At 58.8% G+C, this 22,799-nt stretch overlaps 1 protein-coding gene and 1 non-coding gene across 9 annotated transcripts in view; one reads left to right on the plus strand and one right to left on the minus strand.

Annotated features, from left to right (window-relative positions):
* Positions 1-1,860: 1,860 nt before the first annotated feature.
* Positions 1,861-1,966, plus strand: LOC138394917 (U6 spliceosomal RNA). Its single transcript, XR_011235434.1, has one exon. It is a non-coding gene; the product is annotated as a U6 spliceosomal RNA (small nuclear RNA).
* A 2,786-nt stretch (positions 1,967-4,752) lies between these two features.
* The window catches only part of ELN (elastin), a 32,170-nt gene continuing 14,123 nt past the window's right edge, over positions 4,753-22,799 (minus strand). The window contains exons 12-36 of one of the 8 annotated variants that reach the window (XM_069486272.1): positions 22,501-22,572; positions 21,553-21,594; positions 21,092-21,151; positions 20,811-20,858; positions 19,375-19,455; positions 19,229-19,288; positions 18,441-18,629; positions 16,442-16,495; positions 15,748-15,882; positions 15,489-15,530; positions 15,114-15,203; positions 14,143-14,199; positions 12,977-13,183; positions 12,842-12,895; positions 12,216-12,287; positions 11,471-11,509; positions 10,005-10,070; positions 9,868-9,927; positions 9,500-9,598; positions 8,838-8,876; positions 8,605-8,658; positions 8,224-8,268; positions 7,753-7,782; positions 7,086-7,136; positions 4,753-5,753 (exon numbers count right to left, since the gene is read on the minus strand). In XM_069486272.1, the coding sequence (XP_069342373.1) occupies positions 5,710-5,753; positions 7,086-7,136; positions 7,753-7,782; positions 8,224-8,268; positions 8,605-8,658; positions 8,838-8,876; positions 9,500-9,598; positions 9,868-9,927; positions 10,005-10,070; positions 11,471-11,509; positions 12,216-12,287; positions 12,842-12,895; positions 12,977-13,183; positions 14,143-14,199; positions 15,114-15,203; positions 15,489-15,530; positions 15,748-15,882; positions 16,442-16,495; positions 18,441-18,629; positions 19,229-19,288; positions 19,375-19,455; positions 20,811-20,858; positions 21,092-21,151; positions 21,553-21,594; positions 22,501-22,572 (1,790 nt within the window). In that variant the 3' untranslated portion in view covers positions 4,753-5,709. Of the gene's footprint in view, positions 5,754-7,085; positions 7,137-7,752; positions 7,783-8,223; positions 8,269-8,604; positions 8,659-8,837; positions 8,877-9,499; positions 9,599-9,867; positions 9,928-10,004; positions 10,071-11,470; positions 11,510-12,161; positions 12,288-12,841; positions 12,896-12,976; positions 13,184-14,142; positions 14,200-15,113; positions 15,204-15,488; positions 15,531-15,747; positions 15,883-16,441; positions 16,496-18,440; positions 18,630-19,228; positions 19,289-19,374; positions 19,456-20,810; positions 20,859-21,091; positions 21,152-21,552; positions 21,595-22,500; positions 22,573-22,799 lie in introns of all 8 variants that reach the window. The other 7 variants (XM_069486270.1, XM_069486268.1, XM_069486269.1 and 4 more) reach the window with 7 other exon arrangements.

A 22,799-nucleotide genomic window follows, 5' to 3' on the forward strand; every position in this document is an offset into this window, starting at 1 on the left:
TAGACTGCTGTGGCATTAGTCTAGCTCACAGCAACCTCAAACTCCTGGGCTGAAGCAATCTTTCTGCCTCAGCGTCCTGAGTAGCTGGGACTACAGGCATGCGCCACCACACCTGGCTAATTTTTTCTATTTTTAGTAGAGACAGGGTCTCGCTCTTGCTCAGGCTGGTCTGGAACTCCTAACTTCAAGGGATCCTCCCGAGTCAGCCTCCCAGAGTGCTAGGATTACAGGCATGAGCCACTGCGCCCGGCCTCTTTTTTTTTCAAAATTGTTTTGGCTATTTGTGGTCCCTTTGAGATCTCATATTAATTTTAAGATGAGCATTTATATTTCTGGAATAAATGCCATTGGGATTTTGGCAGGAATTATGCTGAATCTATAGATCATGTTGGGTAGAATGGACATCGTAGCAATATTCAGCCTTCCAATTTATGAGCACAAGATGTCTTTCCATGTATTTGTGTTGTCTTTAATTTCTTTCAGCAATGTTTTATAGTTTTCAGTGTACAAATCTTTCACCGCCTTGGTTAGGTGTATTCCTGGTATTTTATTGCTGCTATTGTAAATGGAATTGTTTTCTTAATTTATTTTTCAGATTGTTCATTGTAAGTGTATAGAAGCACAACTAATTTGTCTGTGTGTGTGTGTGTGTGTGTGTGTGTGTTGAATCTTTGGGGTCTTCGACATATAAGATCCTATCATCTGTGAACAGATATAATTTTACTTCTTTCTTTCCAGTTTGGATGTCATTTATTTGTTTTTTTTTTTTTTGCCTACCTGTTCTGAATAGGCCTTCCAGTAGTATGCTGAACAGAAGTGGTAAGAGTGGGCATCTTTGTCTCATTCCTGGTCTTAGAGGAAAAGCTTCCAGTTTTCCCCATTGAGTATGACATTAGCTGTGGGCTTTTCATATATAGCCTTCATTAGGTTGAGGTAGTTTGCTTCTATTCCTAATTAGTTGAATGTTTTTATCATGAAAAGGTATCAGATTTTGTCAAAGATTGCTTTTTCCGTACCAATAGAGATGATCATGTGATTTTTGTCTTTTATTCTGTTAATATGTTTTATTACATTAGTAGATTTTCATATGTTGAGAGGTCCTTACATTTCAGGAATAAATGCCTCTCGGTTATGGTGTATAATCCTTTTAATATGCTATTGAATTTTGTTGAGGATTTTTGCATTAATGTTCATAAGGGATATTGGACTGGAGTTTTCTGGTATCTTTGTCTGGTTTTGGTTTTAGGGTAATGCTGGCGTCTTAGAATGAGATTGGAAGTGTTTCCTCCTCTTCAATTTTTTCTGGCAGAGTTTCAGGAGGATTGGTGTTAATTCTTTACATGTTTGGTAGAATTCTCCAGTGAAGCCATCTGGTCCTGGGCTTGTCTTTGTTGGGAGACATTTTATTACTGATTCAATCTCCTTACTCATTATTAGTCTGTTCAGATTTTCTATTTCTTTTATGATTCAGTCTTGGTAGGTTGTATGTTCCTATGATTTTATCTATTTTATCTAGGTTTGCCAATTTGTTGGCATACAATTGTTCTAGCTTCTTATAAGGATACTTGTGATGGCATTTGTGGCCTACCTGTCTCAAGATCCTTAACTTAATCACATCTGCAAAGACCCTTTTTCCATATAAGGTAACTCCTATGGGCTGAATGATGACTCCTCCAAATCCAGATGTCGAGGTACTTACCCCAGTATCTCAGAATGTGACTGTGTTTGGAGTTAGGGTCTTTAACGAGGTGATTAAATCAAAATGAAGTCATCAGGGTAGGTCCCAATCCACCGGTGTCCTTATGCGAAGAGATTAGGACACAGCCATGCCCAGAGGGAAGACCCAGGAAGACAGGGAGAGTGCTCGCTTCAGCAGCACATACACTAAAATTGGAACGACACAGAGAAGATTAGCATGGCCCCGTGCAAGGATGACGCACAAATTCGTGAGGCGTTCCATAAAATTAAAAAAAAAAAAAAAGAAAAAGAAACAGGGAGAAGACAGCTATCTACAAGCTAAGGAGAGAGGTGTCAAAATGAACAAACCTGCCAACACCTTGCTCTCCGACTGCTAGCCTCTAGAATAGTGAGAAAATAAATCTATGTGGTTTGAGCTCTCCACTCCCTGGTGCTCTGTGACGGCAGCCCTAGAGAACAGATACAGGGACCTTAGCAGCTTCCAGGGATTAGGACCTGGCTCTCTTTAGGGTCATTATCAGCCCCGCACATTCCCCGACCATCTTTCTTCTGCGGTATACAATTAAGGAGGGCAACATTTTTCATCTGTTTTGTTCTTAAATCAATGCCCATTTTTAGGGAATTTACAGTCTGGTGCAGGGAGACAGTAAAAAAGAAGGAAAATATGCTTTGCTGCATGGTGACAGGTGCTCTGGAGAAAAAGAAGGCAGGGACAAATGAGGGAGGGCTGGGCAGGGGAGGAAGGCACAGTCCGCAGGTACAGAAAGGCGTCAGGGAAGGACCCTCTGAGAAGGTGGCACTTGAGTCAAGGCCTGAAGCAGGTGAAGGAGGCAGGAGCACTGGTGGCCGAGGGAAGAGAGTTCCAGGCAGCAGAGACAGCAGATGGAAAGGCCAGCAGTGGGGCGACCTGCTGTGCTCAAGGACAAGAGAGCCAGGGGACCACACAGGATGGCAGAGGGCCAGAGGGCTGAGTAGCAGGATGTGAGGTCGGAGCTGCTGGTGCCACTCGGGTAGGGGCTCCTTGGCCACTGAAAGGCTTCTGGCTTTGGCTCTTAGGGACACGGGGAGCCACTGCAGGATTTTGAGCAGATGCATGACCTGAGCTGGCTTATGTCTTGAAAGGATTGCTTTGGCCGCTGTGTGGAGAGAAGGCAGAAGGGGAACCGGGGAGCCCAGCCAGGGAGCTGTTCCAGTCGTCCGGGCAAGAGACGATGGGGGACCGGGCGCAGCCCAAGGTGGTAAGCGGTGGTTGGACTCTGGATGTGTTCTGAAGGTCATGCCGCAGGACCTGCTGCAGGTTCTGCAGAGAGACGAGCAGAGTCAGAGATGGCACCAGACTTGCGGCCTGAGCCGCTGGCAGCGTGGGCTGCCCTTTGCTGAGATGGGAGAGGTGGCGAGGCGGGCGGTGGGGGATCCCTGCTCCCTAGGCCATGTCTGTGGGACATCCAGGTGGAGATGTTAGAATTGGCCTTGGATGTGCAAGTCCTGGACTCAGGGCAACGTTCCACACTGGAGATGTCAACTTAGGAGTTGCCAAATACATGAGTGGTATTTAAAGCCAGGAGCTATGAGAAATCAAGGCGGGGAGTGCCCAGGGCTGAATGCTTGGCTTGCATTCAGCTTTTGGAGGCCAGAGAGCTGAGGCGGAACCAGCAAAGGATGATTTTGTTGAGTGAAGAAATGAATGAATGAAGGCTGGGCATGGTGGTGTGCACCTGTAGTCCCAGCTACTCAGGAGGTTGAGGCAGGAGGATTGCTTGAGTCCAGGAGTTTGAGGTTGCAGTGAGCTATGATGATGCCACGGCACTCTAGACTGGGCAACAGAGTGAGACTCTGTCTCAATGGAAAAAAAAAAAAAAAAAGAAATGAATGAATGGATGGATGGACGGATGGATGGGTGGATGGATGATTGGATCCTCCTTTGCCCTTTCCTATCCTCTGGGAAGGTCCCCCTGAGCGTCACGCCCACTGGCTTTCTCCATCCCAACTCCTGCTGGCATCGCCACGGTGCTTGGTGCTTGCGAGCAAACGCACAGATACGCCCGTCTGCGCGGTAAGCCCCACCCACACTCCCGACAAATAGCTCCCGGGCCGCCCTTCCGGCTCAGAGGTGTGCACGCTGGCAACAGGGTCACTCTCAGGAGAATAGACGTAGGCATGAGGCCATTTGAGCCCTGGAAGTAGGCTCAGTGGTTTGGGGAGGGAATTCCGGAATCTGGTACCCAGAGCATGGTCCACAGAGGGGCACGTTCCCAGGCCCTGTGGATTTCTGGCCCCAAAGCGGGGAGGATGGGCTCTGGGAATGGGTGCATGGAAGGGGGGTGCTGAGTCCGCTGGTGCCACCTGCGGAGTGTCGTTTCGTACACTTTACAAAGGAGCAAAGTGGTGACTTACACAGGCCATGTATGAGAGTAGAAGCGACTGTTTCAGAGGCAAACAGGTGTCCCTTGATTATCTTCTGAATTTTCTTAGGTCAGATATTCCTCCCCTCTCTACCTAGCGGTTCACAGGGGCTGAGGGCTCGGTCTGGACAGCAGGGTCAGCTTCGTTTCCTCCACCGCTCTGACCGCACCCTCGGTGTTCGGAGGCCTGTGCTCAAGGACGTGGGCCCACGGGGCAAGCGCAGGGGCAGGTGGAGTCCACCTCCATGGAGACCCGCCAGCCCTGCCTCCTCTGTGAGGGGGATGTCATTGTTAAGGGACAAGCCAGACTTGGAGAAGCATGGATGCCGCAGAAGCCAGCAGCAAGTGCCTTGGTGCAGCAGTCTCCCAGAGACACCATGGGTGGCGGGCGAGCCACCGCAGATGGACTAGGACAAAGAAGGCCAAAGCACAGTTTCCTTAAAAGGTTTTCATTTATTAGTCTTTTCAGAAGCAGTTAATTTCCTTATTTTTAAAAAAAGGTGTGTTTTATCCCGAGTTATACCAAAGTGATTAAAATGAATTTTCTATTGGAGATACAGCTCCCCAGATCAGAAAAAATTTTTTTCTTTCAATTAACCACAACAATAAACCCAAAAGAGAACATCAGCAATCAAAAATAATTCCCCAAATGTCCAGGACAAAAAATAAAATATTTATTGATCTATCACAGCGAGACACAAAGAGATGGGCGGGGCAGGGGTGGAACCACTCCGAAGGACAGTGGCCCGAGGGAGGGACAGGGATACAGTACTGCGTGTGGGGAGACCCCGGGTGGGGAGACACCTGCCCCCGTCCACAGCCCTGCACACCCTGGGTGAGCGTGAGGGAGGTGGCGGGGTGGGGGGTTTGATGGCGGGTGTGCCCAGCCAGCTAGTGGTGCTGGGCAGTCAAATGGGGACAAGGACAGGTGGACGGACAGATGGACGGATGGGCAGATGGGTGGATGGGCGGACAGACTCCACAAGAGCAAAGGGGGGGCTATTCCCAGTGGGGGGGGTGGTCTTCCGACCTGAAGGTGCCCCGAATGTGGGGAACAGCAATTGGTGGGGGAGAGGGGACGAGGCGGACCAAGGACGGATTATGTGACCGAATCCAGCTTTGAGGCTTAAGGTGCTTGGGTACCAACTGGACCGCAGCCAGACAGGGATGGGTCCCGGTGGGCAGGGGGAGGCGGACTGCCCAGAAGTGTCTGCACCATCTTCAAGGGAGCCCCAGGGAGGGGGGTCCCCAAGGGGCTGCCCTTCCCTCCTCCCTCCCCTGGGAGGATGGGAGCACCGGCATGTAGCACCAAGTTCCCCTGGAGATGGAGGCTGTGTGTGTGGGGGGCGGAGCGTCCTGGGTGGGGCGGGGAGGGGGCAGGGGGCCAGGCCCACGCCCTGCCTCTGAAGTAGGGGGCCTCCCGGTCGGGGCCCTGGGCCACCGCTCTCTTGTTTCCTCGTCCTGGGGATTTCCACGGCCGCCCGGCCTGCCCGTTCCCTCCTGGGGTGGGGACTGGGGGACCATGGGGTGGGGTGACAAAGGGTTTACATTCTCCACCAAGCAGTAGCACCAAAGTTGATGAGGTCGCGAGTCAGGGGTCCTGGGAAGCTCACTTTCTCTTCCGGCCACAGGCCTTCCCCAGGCAGGGCACACCTGGATCGGGGGAGGCGCACGCAGCGGTCAGGCCGGCCCTTCCCAGTTGCAGCTCAAGCCCCTGACCGCTGTCCTACTCGGACAGAGGCTTCCAGAAGCCACGAGAAGTCAGGCCACGCCCCAGGCTGAACTCTGACCCTGCCCATGGTACCAACTCCCACTGGGCAGGTGGGGTGGGGGCAGGCCCCAAGACCGTGGAAACCAAGGCTCAGAGAGGGGACAGGGCCAGGCTGTGGGGATGGGGAAGGACCAGGCCTGACAAGGTGTCCACACCCTGCGCCTGGGGAGCCTTTTAGGGAAGGGTTGGGAGCAGCCCCCAGCAGGGCAGATGGGGGGGAGGGAGAGTCAGTGTTGGGAGGAGGTGGCCTTGCTGGGAGTGGGGGACCCGTGCAGGGGACATGGCAGCAATAAGTGAACGGAGGCCTGGGGGTGGGGGGAGGGTCTTATCCGCAGAGCCAGTGGCTGGGCTGGGACTCAACCCTGGACTCCTGCCCTGTGCTGGGCAGGGTCTGATTGGCACCCCCTGTGTCAGGAAAGCCACCTTTGCCTGGTGGCAGAGCCTGTGTAGCTCCTGCTCCTGCTTGAGCCAGAGGCAGCTCGTTACCGCCACCTGGTGGCAGCCAGGAGGGTGCAGCGCAGGGACAGGCCTCTGTCTCCGGACAGCACCCTGCTGGGGCCATAAGCAAGACTGGTCCCCACGGCAAGCTGGGCACCAGGAGAGGGTCCTGCCTCTGCCCCTCCCACCTCTGGCCTCAGCTGCCTCATCTGCGTGGTGGGAGGGGGAGGGTGGAAGGGAATTCACCGTCCTGAGCCACGACGGGGTGCAGCTGTGGCTCCCTTGGAACTCCTTGGGGGTGACAGCACCGCCCCACGTGCTCCCCAGAGGCGGTCTGCATCTCTGAACTGGGACGTGGCTCAGCCCCGGGAGTGGGGGGTGGCCTCTGCCCTCCGTGCCCAGCCCAGGGCACCTGGGGTGCCCCACCCTAACCCACACCCTTAGATTTCCCTGATTTAGGACTCTGGTGGCCCCATCTCTTCTGTTTCCCTGTCCCCCCAAGTTCTTCTCATCTCTTTCCCAGTTTCTTCCCTGCAGCAGCAGGTGTGAAGGGACCTGGGGGGACAGCCAGGCCTGGCTGGAGGGAGCCTGGAGGGCCCTGGGCCCCCTCCCAGCTCTGAACATCATGTTGGAGAGAGAAGGATGGGCGAGGGGAATCCTCCTCCCCCACCTCCCTGCTGCCTGCCAGGCCTCACCTGTGCCCCTCCCCCAGGCCCAGGCTGGTGGGCACAGCCTCTCCCTCCCCTGCCTCTTTCAGGGGCCAAATCTCCACTCACCTTGGTAACCCAGGGCTCCCAGGGCCCCTCCGAAGGCCTTGGAGGGTTTTCCTGTGGAGGTAGGGTGGGATTGGGGAGGGCGCTGGGCTTTCCTGCCTCTCCCAGCACCCCCACCTTGTTCCTGGCCTCGGTCCTGTCTCAGCAGGTTCCCAAGGCCCCCTGTCCCCAGCCTGTCCCTCCTGCCTGTGGCGGCCTGAGCAGCTCAGCGGGCACCTGTCACCCCCAGTCAGACCCTGCCGCGGTTTCCGGTGTCAGCCGTGCACGTCTGACTGCTGGGGACGCACCACCCACCCTGCCCAACCAGCTCTCCCCTTGCGCAGTCTGTTTTCCTTTCTGCGGGACCTGTCCTCCTCTCCAGCTAGACCGTGAGTCCCTGGGGGACCCAGGTGCCCATCCCCCTCTCCATGCCTAGTCAAGTGCCAGGTGGGAGCGCCAGGAATTGGGACCCTTGGCTCCTGTTCCACATCCCGGGGCTGAACTTTCAGCCTCTGCGATTCCTCTGGAGGCTTCCTCAAGCCCTCCAGCACCAGAGAGCCAGCCCAGGGCCGTGGCCACACCAGCCACTCCCTAAACAGGACCACCCAGCCCCTAAAGGAGCTCAGGGCCCCCCTGGCCCTGCGTGACATGGGCCCTCCAGGCATCAGCTGCCTTCTTGTTGCAGACTCACCAGCGACACCCAGGCCCCCAGCGCCGACACCTACAAGGCAAGGAGAAGGCTGTGAGTGTGCCCACTTCTGGGAGCCCACTGAGCCCTCCCGGACAGCCCGGGCCCAGCCTGAGGCCAGGACGGGGGCGTAGGGTGAGAAGGCCAAGTTCTGGGCTGGGTTTCAGGAGCCCTGGGCTCTGCCTCTCCCACTGAGTGACCTTGGGCTGCTCCCTAGCACGCCCTGATCCGCAGTTTGCCTCATCTGGGACATGGTGGGAAAGCTCTCTGTCCCCCAGGGACCCTGAGAGGTGTGAAGTGTGTTTTAGAAAAGCTGAAGGTCTCTGTGCTTGCTGTGTCAGCCTCCCGTGACCTGAGGCCATGGGGTCCACCCCTGGTGCTGGCTCAGCCCTTCTGAGCAGGAGAGGAGCGGGGGAGGAGGACAGATGTGGCCAGAGCTCCGGGGCAGGGCCCAGGGCTGGGAGCCTGGCCTACCTGGGAAAATGGGAGACAATCCGAAGCCAGGTCTTGCTGCCACTCCTGCGGGAGAGATTTGGGCTTGGTGGAGGTGGGCCCTGCTCTAGCCTTGTCCTCTCTGGCCTGCACGAGCGCCGGCTTCGCCAGGCCTCTGTCTGGGACCACTTCCTCCCCATCCCCCACTGTAGGCAAAGCGGCTTTCTCAGCCCAGGGTGTCCGCTCCTAGCACCCAGGTGTGACGCCCCATGGCCTCAGCTCTGAGCTCACCTGGCACTGTCCCCAACCCTGCGGCCTGCCCCTTTGCCCCTGTCTCATGTCCTCATGTGGACGCAGGCTCCAGGAGCCCCTGCTGCCAGCCAGCCAAGCCTCCCCTACACCTGGGCAGAGGTGAGGCCCTACCTCCGACTGGGAACTGCCTGCCGGCACCTAGGACACCTCCAAGGCCAGCAGCACCTGAGAAGAGGGCAGATGGGGTCAGGACAAGTCACCCCCGTATGCAAGAGGCCCTGACATCCCCCGCTGGGCTCTAGGGATATCGTGGACAAGACCTTCAGGGCTACCGGGAGCAGGGCTGGGGCAGGTGGGGGTGGCGGGCCTGCGTAGGGGAAGGCAGGGGGAGGGGAGGCACTCACCATATTTGGCTGCTTTAGCAGCTGCAGCTGGGGACACACCTGGGGAGATGGGGCAGGTGAGGGCTCAGAAGTGCCACCTCTTGCCAGTCAGGCCTCTCTTCACACCTGCTCACCAGTCACCACCCCCCGAGTCAGCCTCCCATCTCCTCCACCCCTGCCTCATCCATCATTGTTCCAAAAGTCATCACTAAGCCCCCACTGTGTGTCTGGCCCCGTGGAGCACACGGGAAGGAAGAGACCCGAGGCCAGTGTAGGCAGGGAGACTCGGGGACAACACGGGAGGGCTGTCAACACAAGGCCCGCCATGATGGCACAGACTTGGGGAAAACGACTTCTCTCTGAGCTTTGGTTTCCGTCTTGGAGAACGGGCATCGCCATCATCCTCCTAACTCACCCCACCTGCGGCGGGTGGGCTGCGAGAGGGCGGGGAGAGGCTCAGACCCCGCTGCAAGGGGCAGCTCTGGCTCCTGCCTGCCCCAGCCCCTCTCTGAACCCTGCCCAGGCCTGGAGGGGACGGTGGGGCCCACACACCCCAAGAAGCAGGTGGGGTGGGGTGTGGGTGGGGCAGGGCAGAGGGGACAGTTTGAGCAAAGGTGTGGTGGAGGTGGGACAGAAAGTCTCCCCCACGCCCATACACTCCCTGACTTCAGAGCAGCTCTCACCAAAGGCCCCGACACCTGGGACAGCACCTGGGACAACACCTGGGACAGCACCTGGGACAACACCCGGGACAGCACCAAGTCCACCGACTCCCCCCAGGCCTGTGGAGAGAGCCGATCGTTAAACCCCGCTGGCCGGAAGAATGGGACCAGAGCCTCCGCCTGCCGCCTGCGGAGGGCACAGGTGTTTTCCCAGCGCCTAGGTGGAGCCTGAGCTCCCAGGGCCTTTGAGAGCCCAGAGGGTCTGGAGGTGCGCTGGGCCCTGGGGGGCTCTGGGGCAGGTCAGGGACTCTGACTCTCCAGTGCCCAGGCAGGAGCTCCCCGAGAACCCTCGGGCCTGGTGGCAGGGACCCCCTCCAGCAAGCGCTCACCGTACTGGGCAGCTTTGGCAGCGGCTTTGGCAGCGGCGGCAGCAGCAGCAGGTGCAGCTCCTGGGGGCACAGAGGAGCTCAGCGAGGGACTCGGTGGGGTCAGCCACCCACCCGCCCGCGCTGGGGTTTCAGCTGACCTGGCACAACGCCTGGGACACCTACTCCACCAAGAGCCCCTCCAAGGGCCCCGGGGACTCCTGCTCCTGCGGAGAGAGGACAGATCAGTCCCCGTTTCTGAAGGACGGGTCTCCCTCCCCCAGGAACACAAGGTAAGCAGACAGGTGGCAGAGGCCATGTGACCCAGTGGGAGGAAGACGGGACAGAAAGTCCCTTCCGAAGCCCCTGAGTGCGAGTCCTGGTTCTTCCCTCACCAATCAGGCAAGGGTGACCCCTCCCCGCCCCTCAGGCCTTGGCCTTCCCATCTGTGACACAGGACAGAGGCCTGTCCTTGTCCTGTGCTCGGGCTAGGTGTTGCAGAGTGTGCAACACCAGTCTCAGGTTCCGACAGCCCTGGGTTCGAATCTGGTTTGAATCTTGGTTTCTCCACTCGTTATGGCTATCATCTCTTTGGGCACCAGAGTCCCCATGTCCCTCAAGGGGGTGATGATACCCTGCTAACCTTACAGGTGTTGGAGAGAAAAGGGCACGCCCTGTGAACTCTGCACGTTCTGAGTCACTGGACGGTGCAGAGCTGCTAAGAGTGGTGGCAACAGTATTTACAGCTGGCACTTCAGGGGACACTGGCAGTCCTAAGTGCTTCCCACGTCTCAGCCCGTTTATTATGTGTTGCGACAGGAAAGATAGCGGTGTTATCATTCCCATTTCGCAGATGAGAAAGTCGAGGCACAGCACTGGTTAAGCAACGTGCTCAGAGTTCCGCGGGCAGGAAGCGGCCGGGGAGCCCACGCCCTTCGCTGCTCTGCCGCAGGACACCACTTTGTTCCCCGGCGACGTCTGCGGACGGCCAGCCGGGCTCAGCAGCCAGCAGTGAGCGGGAGAGGAGGCCGCCGCTGGGGGTGGGGGCTGAGAAGCCGGGATTTTCCGAGGTGGAGACTGGCCCCAAGCGGACCTGCCGCCGGCTCGGTGGATCCCTGGCAGAGGCCCCCTCCTTGGCTCACGGGAGGCCAGGAATGCGGGGGCCACAGACAGCCCGGGTCTGGCCGGGCGGGACTGCCCGAGCGCCAAGTGCAGAGGCAGCAGGTCTGCCACGTCCTCAGGGCTGGCTCGCGGCGGCCGCAGTCCTGCCGACGGGAAGGCGGGCGGGCGGCCGGGGTGCCCAGATGAGGAACACCGACTCCTCCGCTGGGGCCAGAGTGTGGGGAGGAGGCAGAGGCCGCCGGGTCCCCCCTACGGCAGCCCTGGCCCCTCCCTGGCCCCGGGGCCTGCGGGACTGTGGTTCTGACCCTGGTGCAATTGCCCCCAAGGGGTTGGAAATTTGAGGTGTGTTTTTGGTTGTCACGGGGGTTGGAGGCACCATAGGCCTGTAGTGGGCAGGGGCCAGGTCTGTAGACTGTCATTAATGTGTTCTAGAAACCACCCCAGCCCTGTGCTGTCAGGGACAGGGACGCAGCAAGGGAACAGGGCGGTTGTGGGGTGCACTCACCGTATTTGGCTGCTTTAGCTGCGGCCAGGGTTCCAGGTACTGGGGAGAAGGGAAAGAGGCGGGTCAGCAGCTGAGCTCTGTGCCTGGGGGTTCTGCTGCCTCCTCCAGGGAGCCCTCCCTGACTTCCTTGGCCGCCATCACCTCCTCAAAGCCCTGAAGCCACGGCTCCCCAGCCAGGAAGGAGCACATGCTGGCAAACACAGAGCTCCAGTGTCTGACGGTGCCAGTGCCAATCTGATCTGCCCCCTTCCTGTCCCCTCTAGGCCCAGCATGAGGCTGGCACAGAGTGGGGCTTGGTAACCATACAATGAGGAACTGGAGTTCCTAGTGGCCCCCTTGCCACAGAGCACCGCAGAAGGGGAGCTGGGCTGCCCTATCCCACCCTTCCCTGGATGGTGGATGGGCTTTTTCCCAGTCTGGAGCCCTGCCATCTCTCCACTGAGGAGGTGGCTGTTCTGCAGTCTGGCAGCCTGGGGTCCCCTTGCCTGGCCGGCCCTCCTCCCCCATCTGTTACCCCACTTGTTTCTGCCTGCTCAGGAGAACCTGGCGGGGAATTCACTCCGCACCCCCGAGTGGGGGATGTGGGGATGTGCTGGGAGGACGAGGTGCCTCCTTCCCCTGAGCTCAAGGGATCGTTGCTTCTAGCTCCTAGAAGGCCCCTCACCTGTACCCGCCCCAAACCCAGGAATACCAGCGCCAACTCCAAGTCCGGGAACACCAACACCAACTCCAAGTCCGGGAACACCAACGCCAACTCCAAGTCCGGGAACACCAACTCCAAGTCCGGGAACGCCAGCACCAAGCCCAGCTGCAGCCCCTGCAGAGAGAGGGCAGTGGGTGGTGGCAGCAGGCCTGGAGCATGCCCCTGAGGAGATGTCCTGCCCAGGGAGCTGGGCCAGTCCCCAGGTGCAGGGGCCCAGACCCAGGCAATGGCCTTGGCCCCCATCTCCAGCCCTGCCCCCAGCCCGGCCCCCATGCTGCACTGCAATGGCTTCCCTGAGCCGCACTGACCGAGTCCAGCCCCGGCTGCATTCGGGCTGCCCACTGTGGGCACCACTTCCCTTTCCAGACCAATCTCCTGCTCTTCCCTCTTGGATGAGCTCAGTTCAACCTCCTAACAGCCTTCTGTTAGGAAGGCACTGTCGTCACCCGCCCTTAACACATGAGGGCAGGGTAACTCAGAGGTCACTCAGCTGGTGTGGGGCCCAGGACTTGAACCCAGGTCTCCCGCATGCCAAATCGGCGCTTCCAACCCATCTGCCTGCTGCCTTGGGGACCTAAGGAGGCCACAGACAGGTCTGAGAGGCTGCATATCCTGGGCCCAGCTCAGGCTTGCGCTGGGAGGGGACAGGAAGGTGGCAGGGCACTCACGGAGCTGGGCTTTGGCGGCCACCTTAGCAGCAGTTTTGGCTGCAGCCCCCACTCCTGGAGGGAGAGAGAGGGGGTTCAGGAATGGTGCCCACGGAGGCTTCGGGACCTCCCCAGGCCCACCTGCTCACAGCTCACCTGCGACACCAGGGGCAATGCCAACGCCGGGGGCCACGCCGACACCAGGGACCACTCCAGGAGCCACGCCGACCCCAGGGACCACTCCAGGAGCCACGCCAACACCGGGGACCACTCCAGGAGCCACGCCAACCCCGGGGACCACTCCAGGAGCCACGCCGACCCCGGGGACCACTCCAGGAGCCACACCAACCCCGGGGGCTACCCCTAGAAAAGTGGGAACAGCTTAGCCAAAGCCCAGCCAAAGGGAGCAGAAGCCGACAGAAAGAGCACCGGCTGGAGCCCTGGGCTCTCGTCCCGGCCCTGCAGACTTACTGTGCGACCCTGGACCAGTCACCTGCCCTTGAGGGGCCTCAGCTTCCTCGCCCCTAATAAGTATGTGCAGAGTCAAGAGCTCTTAACCTTTTGAGGGACCAGGGCCCCTTGGAGACTTGATGGTGATAGAGGCAGAGTTATGTAGTCTGAGGAGCTTTGCGAGCCAGGCAGACCTGGGTTCAAATCTCAGCTCAGCACCGTTTAGCTGCGTGACTGTGGGCAAGTTACTGAGGCTCTGGGAACCTCGGTTTCTACATCTGTGAAATGGGAATAATGACACCAACTTTGTAAGATGGTTGTGTATGAGAACTGGGTGGGGCGGGGGGCTCAGTGGACTACGGTTAAGATGGTCTCTGGCCTACTCGGCCTTAGAGGTTCTGATCTGAACCTTTATGTCCTCAGGTCCCTAAGGCCGAGGCGCACGGCTGCCCGGGCCGCCCAGGAGCTGACACACAGTTGGGAGCTAACAAGTGGGACTGCCGCGATGTCATAAAAGATGGGGACTAAGAAGTGCTGCAGCCGCTTGAGGGGGGCTGGAGCCCAGAGGAGCCAGCATGAGTTGGAGGGCAGGCCCCAGCCAGACTGGGGGGCCCAGGGCCTTTGGGAATGGGGAGACGGGTCCTGGGGGCTCACCGGGGCCTCTTCTCACTCTGCCTCCCTAATCAGAACGTCACCCACACTCCTAAAGGCCATCGGATGGGCCAAAGTCTCGGAGGAAGGCCACCCCAGAAGGTGACAGCCTGAGGGGGCTGGAGAGGCAGGGGGGCTGGGCAGCAGACCCCAGAGCAGGGGACAGGAGAGAGCAAGCTCTGTGATGGGGGTGGGGCACACGGGAACGGGGAGGCGCTTACCAAACTGGGCAGCCTTGGCGGCAGCTTTGGCAGCTGCAGCCGCCGGGGTCCCTGCTCCTGGAGGGGTGAAGGGGGGATGAGGGAGTGGTCCCCAGCACCCCTCCCCAACCCCCCCTCACCCCACTGTGGACGCCCTCCCAGAATCCACCTCTAGGGAGCCGTTTCTCTCCCAAAGTCCCTCTCCGTGCACGGTCTCCTCGCGTTAGAGACAGGAGGAAGCGTGCAGAGCCCAGCTGGGTCTCAGGCCTGGCTCTGCAATCACCCACTAGCACCTGGGGACACCCCTGTCCTTCCTTGAGCTTTAGTGCAGACTTTGAGAAGCAGCTCTAGCTGAAATTCTAGCCCTGGGCTGTGACTGGTGGTCCTGTCCCACACCAGGTCTGAAAGCTCTGTGGTGCTCTCTGCTTAGGGGGCTGCTAATTTTTTACAAATCTTAATAGCCCCTATATCCAAACCTATTGGAGGAAACAGCTCATTTTTTGAGGAAACTTAGAAGGCGAATTTTCTCCCAGAAAGAAGAAGGCATGCGGAAGAGAAGCCTTCCGATGGGAAAACAACCAAGGAAGGTTGTCACTTAACGTCATGGCCGCTTAATCTCTTCCCTTTGGCCTGTGACTGGTGGAGGAGAAAGGACACAAGGGTGGCAGGTCTCCTGCCTGATGAGGAACCGGAAAGGCCCCACTGCGTAAATGAGACCCCGGGTCTGGCAGAGCAGGGCTGTGACACCCAGCCGCTGACGTTCCTGAACCTCCCCAGGCAGGGAGGGGACTTGCCAGGTTCCTTCGGCACCCAGAACCCCAGGCATGGAGGGCTGTTCCCTCCAGACTAGTCTAGGGGAAGTTGCTTTCTCTACCCTCCATCTCTGGGCTCAGTCTTACCATCTGTAAAACGGTACAGTTGACCTCAGTCAACTCCAGGGCCCCTTCCATGAGACAAACCAAGCCCGTCTCTGGACTGGGGACACAGCTCACCTGGGACTCCTTCAGCGCCTGGTACTCCTGGGACCACGCCTCCTGGCACACCTGGCACCAGCCCTCCCAGGGCTCCAGCTCCTGCAGCACCTGGAGGAGTGAAGAGCGTCCAGCCTCACCCCTCCAGGGAGCCCATCTCTCGGTGGGGGGGGGGGCGCGGGGGGCGGGACGGGAGGATGGGGGAGGTGCGGGGCAGCTGCCTGGCACGTTTGACTGTCTGGTTTGGGGTTGGGTGAGCAGGTCACCAATAGCCCTAACAGTAGGCAACCAAAAAGGGCAGTAGAGTGGAGTGTGGCTTTGGGAGACAGGGGCGGGGGACTCTCGACCTTGGCCCAGGCCCTGCAGGGCCCGGGGACAGGCGGGCAGGGCACTCACCATACTTGGCAGCTTTGGCGGCAGCGGCGGCCTGGGCTTCAGCTTCAAGGAAAGGAGAAAGACACCCTCAGGAGCCTTGCCTGCGTCTCAGCCGTGCTGACTGCTCTCCCGCCCAGAAAGGCGCCTCCTGTCCTCTCCCCAACTCCTCCCGGAGCACATTAAATCCCTGTCGACGCCCTACCCACCCCCTGCACAGACCAGCAGAAAAGAAGCCCCCACCCCTTCTCAACCCATCTCCTCCGATGTTACTAAGGCTCACGGGAAATGGCAACTCCAGGGACGCCTGCGACTCCGGGGATTCCTCCAACTCCGGGAACGACACCCAGGCCGGGAATGCCCCCAGCCCCGACCCCGAAAGTGGGAATGCCTCCAACTCCGACTCCAGCCCTGGCTCCTGCGGAGGGAAGGAAATCCAGTGGAAAGAACCTCAGTGAGGGGCTGGCAGGGCTCTGGGGGCGCAGGTTGGCTGGGAAAGAGGACACAGCTTCCCCCAAGCCTGGTCCGTGAAGGACGGGAAACCATGCATCCCCTACAGCTTCTGCGTGAAGCTTTCCCGACACCCTTCAGTCCTCCTCCCACCCCTCTCTTCTCAGGGCACTGGGAGAAGGACCCCTTTGTTGGACGTGAGGAGACTGTTGGCAGGTTCCATATCCCTCGCCAGGTTTGGGCTCCTCTGGGAGGGCACTAGCCAGGGCACGGAGGGTCAGGGTCACTGTCCCCAATGTGGATACCATCCTGGCACTTTCCCATCACTCAGCCCCATGGCCTCATGGTGGGAGACCACTGGGGAGACATTGCCCTGGGGCTCCCAGGTCCAAGTCCCAGCTCTGCCAGTGACTTCCCCTGTGACTTGGACAAGTCATTTCCCTTCTCTGGGCAACTAGATGAGAGTCCTTTAGTTCTGGCAGGTAAGCTGGGACAGTGTGGGGCAGAGCTATCAGCACAGCACTCACCATATTTGGCTGCTTTGGCGGCAGCTTTAGCAGCTGCAGCTGGTGACACAGCCCCTGGAGAGACCAAGGGGGACACAAATGCTCAGGAGAGAATGAAGAGATGCTCGGTATAGATGCCTCTGTCCACCCGTCTGTCTGTCAGTCCACCTTCTTCTGTCTGTCAAGCCCACATAGAGTTGTCCACCCATCCATTCACCCACTCATTTGTCCATCCCCATCTGCTCCTCTGCCTACCCAGCCACCCCACTCCTCTATCCACCCACTGACCTGCCTCTGTCTCTCCATTCGTCTGTCTATCCTTGAACCTCAATCCACCCACCCAACTACCTGACACTCCATCCACCCATGCGCTCACCTAGCCATCACCTTATTCACCCATCTGCCCATCTGTCCACTCACCTAGCCATCTATCCAACCATCATTTTACATTTGCCTGCCCATCCTGCCACCACCCATCTGCTCATCTGCTCATCCAACCGTGTGCCCATCCATCCATCCACCCATCTACCCATGCTTCTAACCCCTTATCTAGTCTCCACTTGCCTGTCCATCAGTCTTCCTACCTACCTATTCATCTATCCATTCACGTTTTTACCCATCTATCCTTGTATCCAACCATCCTAGTATCTGTCTGTCTACCCACCCACCTGCCTACTCCCTCGTCCACCAGTTTGCCTACTCATTCACATGGCCACTCACCTGCCTACCCAGTTGTCCATCACCCACCCATCCATCCACACACCCACCCATCCATCCATCCACACACCCACCCATCCATCCATCCACACACCCACCCATCCATCCACACGCCCACCCATCCGTCCACCTGCCCATCCATCCACCCACCCACCCATCCACCCACCCATCCATCCACACACCCACCCACCCATCCACCCACCCGCCCATCCACCCACCCGCCCATCCACCCACCCATCCATCCATCCACATGCCCACCCACCCATCCACCTGCCCATCCTTCCACCCACCCACCCATCCACCGACCCACCCATCCTTCCACACACCCATCCTTCCACCCACCCATCCTTCCACACACCCACCCATCCATCCACCCACCCATCCATCCACCCATCCATCCACCCACCCATCCTTCCACGCACCCACCCATCCATCCACACACTTATCCTTCCACACACCCATCCTTCCACCCACCCATCCATCCACCCACCCATCCATCCACCCATCCATCCACCCACCCATCCTTCCACGCACCCACCCATCCATCCACCCACCCATCCATCCACCCACCCATCCTTCCACCCACCCATCCATCCACCCACCCATCCTTCCACACACCCACCCATCCATCCACCCATCCATCCAGGCACCCATCCATCCACCCACCCATCCATCCACCCATCCATCCAGGCACCCATCCATCCACCCACCCATCCATCCACCCATCCATCCACCCACCCATCCTTCCACGCACCCACCCATCCATCCACACACTCATCCTTCCACACACCCACCCATCCGTCCATGCACCCATCCATCCACCTACCCATCCATCCACACACCGATCCTTCCACACTCACCCATCCATCCACCCACCCATCCATCCATCCACCCATCCTTCCACACACCCACCCATCCATCCATCCACCCATCCTTCCACACACCCACCCATCCATCCACACACCCTTCTTCTACCCACTCACCCATCCATCCATCCACCTACCCACCCATCTATCCACCACAGACTGAACACCTACTCAACTAAGGGCTGGGAACAGAGAGATGAAAAAGACATGGTCTTGTCTCTGGGAGCACACTGACAGCCAGAAGGCCAATTGGAGACGATACTGGTACTAGCTACTTGGGAAGCTGTTATAGCCCAAGAGAGGAGGATGAGGGAATGAGGCATGGCCAGGGGTATGGAAAGATGGGTGAGGTATTAGGGAGAATCCAAAAGTCCTGGCAATAGTCTCAATATTTCTCTCTTATGCACATGCACATACACACATAGAGCCCAGCTCACCAACTCCTGGAACGCCAACTCCTGGGACCCCAACTCCTGGGACTCCAACTCCTGGGACACCAACTCCTGGGACCCCAACTCCTGGGACCCCAACTCCTGGGACACCAACTCCTGGGACCCCAACTCCTGGGACCCCAACTCCTGGGACTCCCAAGCCTGGCGCACCAGGCACTAAGCCTCCAGGAACTCCTGTGGGAGGAAAAGAGTTGTTGTCCTGGCCCATGGGAACCTCAGAGGGCCTCCAAGGGCAGTGGTCCAGGGGAGCTACGGGACTGACAGTTGGTCCTGAGCACAGGGTCACAGGTGGGTTGCCATTTCCTTGGCATGAATCCAACTCATCAGAGAGGTGTGGAGGGACTAAGAAAGAGGTTCCTTAAAGAGCTCTGAGGGTTTACATCTGTGGGTTGGGAAGAACGAGGTCTATTTCTAAAGCAAAGTCAGAATTCTCACCACTGGGCACCCAGGCATTGGACGCAAGGGATGCCTGTGGGGCGGCCATGGGAGGGTGGAGTAGGAGGAGCCTGGTGCTCCACAGGGTCCCCTCCCCCTGCTAGGTCAGTTGTGCGTCAGTGGAGAGCAAAGTGGATGGCATCCCAGGTAGAGTGACCAGAAGGAACAGAGGCAAGGAGGTGTGAACTGCGCGTGTTTGCGGAGGGGGTGGAGGGTAGGCAGGCTGCCATAGATGGCCAAAGGCCAACTGCATCAGGTGTTAAAGGACAGGGGTCTCCGAGGCCCATGCAGAGGCCAGGGCAGGCCCTCGTCCTGGACTGCACCCCGGGGGCACTCACCGTACTTGGCTGCCTTAGCAGCTGCCTTTGCAGCTGCAGCTGCAGCTGGAGCCCCAGCCCCTGGAAAGACAGTCACAGAAGGTGAGGTCCCTGCCCTGTGGCCCTCTCAAGGACATCCCCCCAGCCCCTGCTGGAACAGACACTACCTGCGATGCCTCCAATCCCAGGAATTGCACCGGGTGCACCAGGAATGCCAGCTCCTCCAACACCAGGGAGGACTCCAGCACCTGATGGGATAGGGACAGTGAGATGTGGCCAGGCAGGGCAGGAAGGCCACTTAGATGCCGGCATTTTAACCAGCGCAATCTCCTCGGGGAATGAGGCCTGGGTGTCTCGGGCCAGGCCTGCTTGGGAAGGCCCCCACTCCTTGTTCCTTGACTCACCCCCAAAGTGTCCATTTCAACACACTCATTAAGGGACTTGTGTGTTTGCAGACAAATCCCATTCTAATCACTGCCACATACTGAGAAACCACAGCGGCCGCACCCTGGGCCAGAGAGGCCCCCATAGGAATGTTCAAGGCTTCCTCTCCCTGCGTTCCGAAGCCTCAGCCAAGTTCGTAATCCAAGCGCCTGGCCGCCTGGCTCTGGCAGCCCCTCACGGCCCCACACTCTCGGTCCCTCATTCCAGCTGTCCCCCCAGCCATGGGGCCAAAGAGGCTCGGGTGCCTGGAGGGGGGCCCATGGGGCCTCCAGGGGGTGGGCCCAGCTCCCTGCTTCTGCCTACATTCTCGCCCTTTGACTGGGGGGAGATACGAGAAGGGCTCCCCTGGGGCTGTGGATGAAGGAGAGGACCTCAGCCTGGCCCTGAGCAGGGCAGGGGACAGATGCCCCTCTGCCCACGGCAAGGGCACAGGAAGACCACGCTGAATCTGCAGCGATGCCATCCAAGGGATTGCCAATTTGAGGAGCAAGTTAAAATTTTTATGGTACATATTAAATTGATATATAACTATTAAAAATTTTAAATGCTTATATATGTACCACTTAAAATCATCTTTCTAACCACCGTGGTACCCGTTCCCTCTGCTCGGGCTCCTCTTTCCTGTTTTAACCACATGGCAGACTCCAATTATATTTTCAAGACTGACTCAAATGTCACTTTCTCTGGGAAGCCTTCCTGTGTTCCCAGGTGGAAATAAGGCCTCCCTCTCGGCTCCCAGAACAGTGCCTACATTCTCCAGGGGGGAGGGATGAAAGGATGGAGGGATGGAGGGATGGAGAGAGGGAGGGATGGAGGGATGGAGGGGGAATGGAGGGATGGAGGGATGAAGGGATGGAGGGATGAAAGGATGGAGGGATGGGGAGAGGGAGGGATGGAGGGAAGGAGGGATGGAGGGATGGAGGGACGGAGAGAGGGAGGGATGGAGGGGATATGAAAGGATGGAGGGAAGGAGGGGTGGGTGGATGGCAAGAAGGAGAGAGGGAGGATGGGGTAGGGATGGAGGGGGAGACAGTTGGACAGACAGTGTTGAGGATATTGGGTAGGTGGAGGGGCAGGGGCCTTGCTTATCTGTCCAGGGGGCAGACCCTCAGTAGTAACGGGGCTGGGGCCGGCTGGCCGGGACGCCAGGGGTACTCACCATACTTTGCTGCTTTAGCTGCCGCTGCTGCAGCCTGGGCGCCAACCCCTGGGGAAGTTGGGGGGAGGAGAGGGAGCGACTCTGAAAACAGTGCTCCTGGGTCTGCAGAGCCCACCTGTTTCCAGCCTCAAGAGAAGCAACCAGCTGAGGTCTTGGTGTGGGTGGGGGCTTCACAGCAGGCAGAGGCTGACGGAGCTGCCCCAACCCAGGACCTTTCTCCAGGTTCAGACCCAGGGTGGCCAGTGCCCCCATGACTGGAAGTGGCCAGAGGATTTTCTTACCTGTCCCCGTTGGGTAGCCGGCCTTGGCCCCTGCACCAGCCACTCCTCCGGGCCCGTAGCCTGCAGAACAGAGAGGCTCAGCGGTCACGGTGCAGAAATGTCACCACTGCTGCCCTCCCCTGCCCTGCCCTTGGGGCCCACCCAGGCTGTCTCTAGTCTCCGCCTGTCATCCCCAGCCAGAGTGAAAACAAATACTAACGTGTGGGGGCTCATTATTCCCATTGTACAGATGAGGACACTGAGGCTCAGAGAAGCAACATGGCTCAGCCAAGGCCTTGCTGTGGGTGAGTGGAGCCAGGCTGTCTGAGTCCAAATTCCATGCTCTTTCTTTCTGGGATTCCGTTCCACCCCTCCCCCAGCTAGGTGCTCGCCTCGCCCAGGGCTGGGGCCACAGCACCCTTGCCAGGACCCTGGAGCCAGAAAGAGCTGGAAGCCCACAAGTCTAGGAGGGCCTTACTCACCATAGGGCAGTTTCCCAGTGCTGTAGGGCAGTCCGTAGCCACCTGGGGAGAGGGCAGCGTGGGCTCAGGGGCTGCCTTGCTGGACTCCCACCTACCCAGGTGGACAGACCTACCCCTACAGGTGCTGTGGCCTGAGAACACCCAACAAGGGCCCTGAGCTGCTCCCAGTGGCTCTCAGGAGAGCAGAGGAGGGAGAGGAGGGAGAGGACACCCATCCCCCTGCAATCCAGGCCCCGACATGGCCCTACAGTCTGAGGCTCTTATGTCCCCTCTGCCGTGGGAAGCGTCTCACTGAGCTGACCGTGGCTGGAGGGGTGGGGGTGCGGGGGGTCGATGTCCGAGGGGTCCTCCCAGTGAGCGGTGTTTCTTACCATCCACACAAATGGCTCCTGTCAGGGCTGTGCGTCCCTGTGCGTGTGCCTGCATGTGCGTGTGCCTGCATGTGCGTGTGCCTACATGTGCGTGTGCGCGTGCCTGCGTGTGCATGTGCCTGCATGTGCGTGTGCAGACATGTGCCTGCATGTGCATGTGCCTACGTGTGCGTGTGCATAAGTGCATGTGCCTGCGTGTGCATGTGCTTGCATGTGCATGTGCCTGCATGTGTGTGCATACGTGTGCCTGCATGTGCGTGTGCCTGCATGTGCACGTGCCTACATGTGCGTGTGCCTGCATATGTGTGCATACATGTGCCTGTGCCTGCGTGTGCGTGTGCATACATGTGCCTGCATGTGCGTGTGCCTGCATGTGCGTGTGCATATGTGTGCACGCAAGTGAGTCCGACACCTGCGGGACTGACTTGCCCATGCTCTCCTGGCTGGTGACCATAAGTGGGCTTCGCTACCCAGGCTTCCCGACCACCCCACGCCAAGAGACACCCTCGGCCAAGCAAGTGCCCCCTCAGGCCGACTTCTCAGCAGGGAGGCGCCGTGAGTCTCGCCTCTGACTGACCTGGCAGCTTGGGTGCCTTGATGGGGTACCCCAGGGGGACTCCAGGCTGCGGGCCCCCAAAGGGCCCAACCCCTGTAGGGATAAAGGGCGCAAGTTCAGGTCTGAGCAACCTCTTCAGCCCTGCCGCCTCACGCTCCATTTTCTGCTCAGATGGAAGGGGCTCCCCGCTGTACCCAGCAACTGCCTGCCTAGAGGGCCTCCCTGCCTCTCCATCGTGGCCAGCTGAGCTGTCCCCAGCGGCAGGCCGCTTCCTCCAGGAAGCTGCAGGACTGTCTCCCACTTGGGGTTTGGGCCCTCCT

Source organism: Eulemur rufifrons, chromosome 14 (assembly GCF_041146395.1).
Source record: "Eulemur rufifrons isolate Redbay chromosome 14, OSU_ERuf_1, whole genome shotgun sequence".
In the NCBI taxonomy this organism is placed as follows: Eukaryota; Metazoa; Chordata; class Mammalia; order Primates; family Lemuridae; genus Eulemur; species Eulemur rufifrons.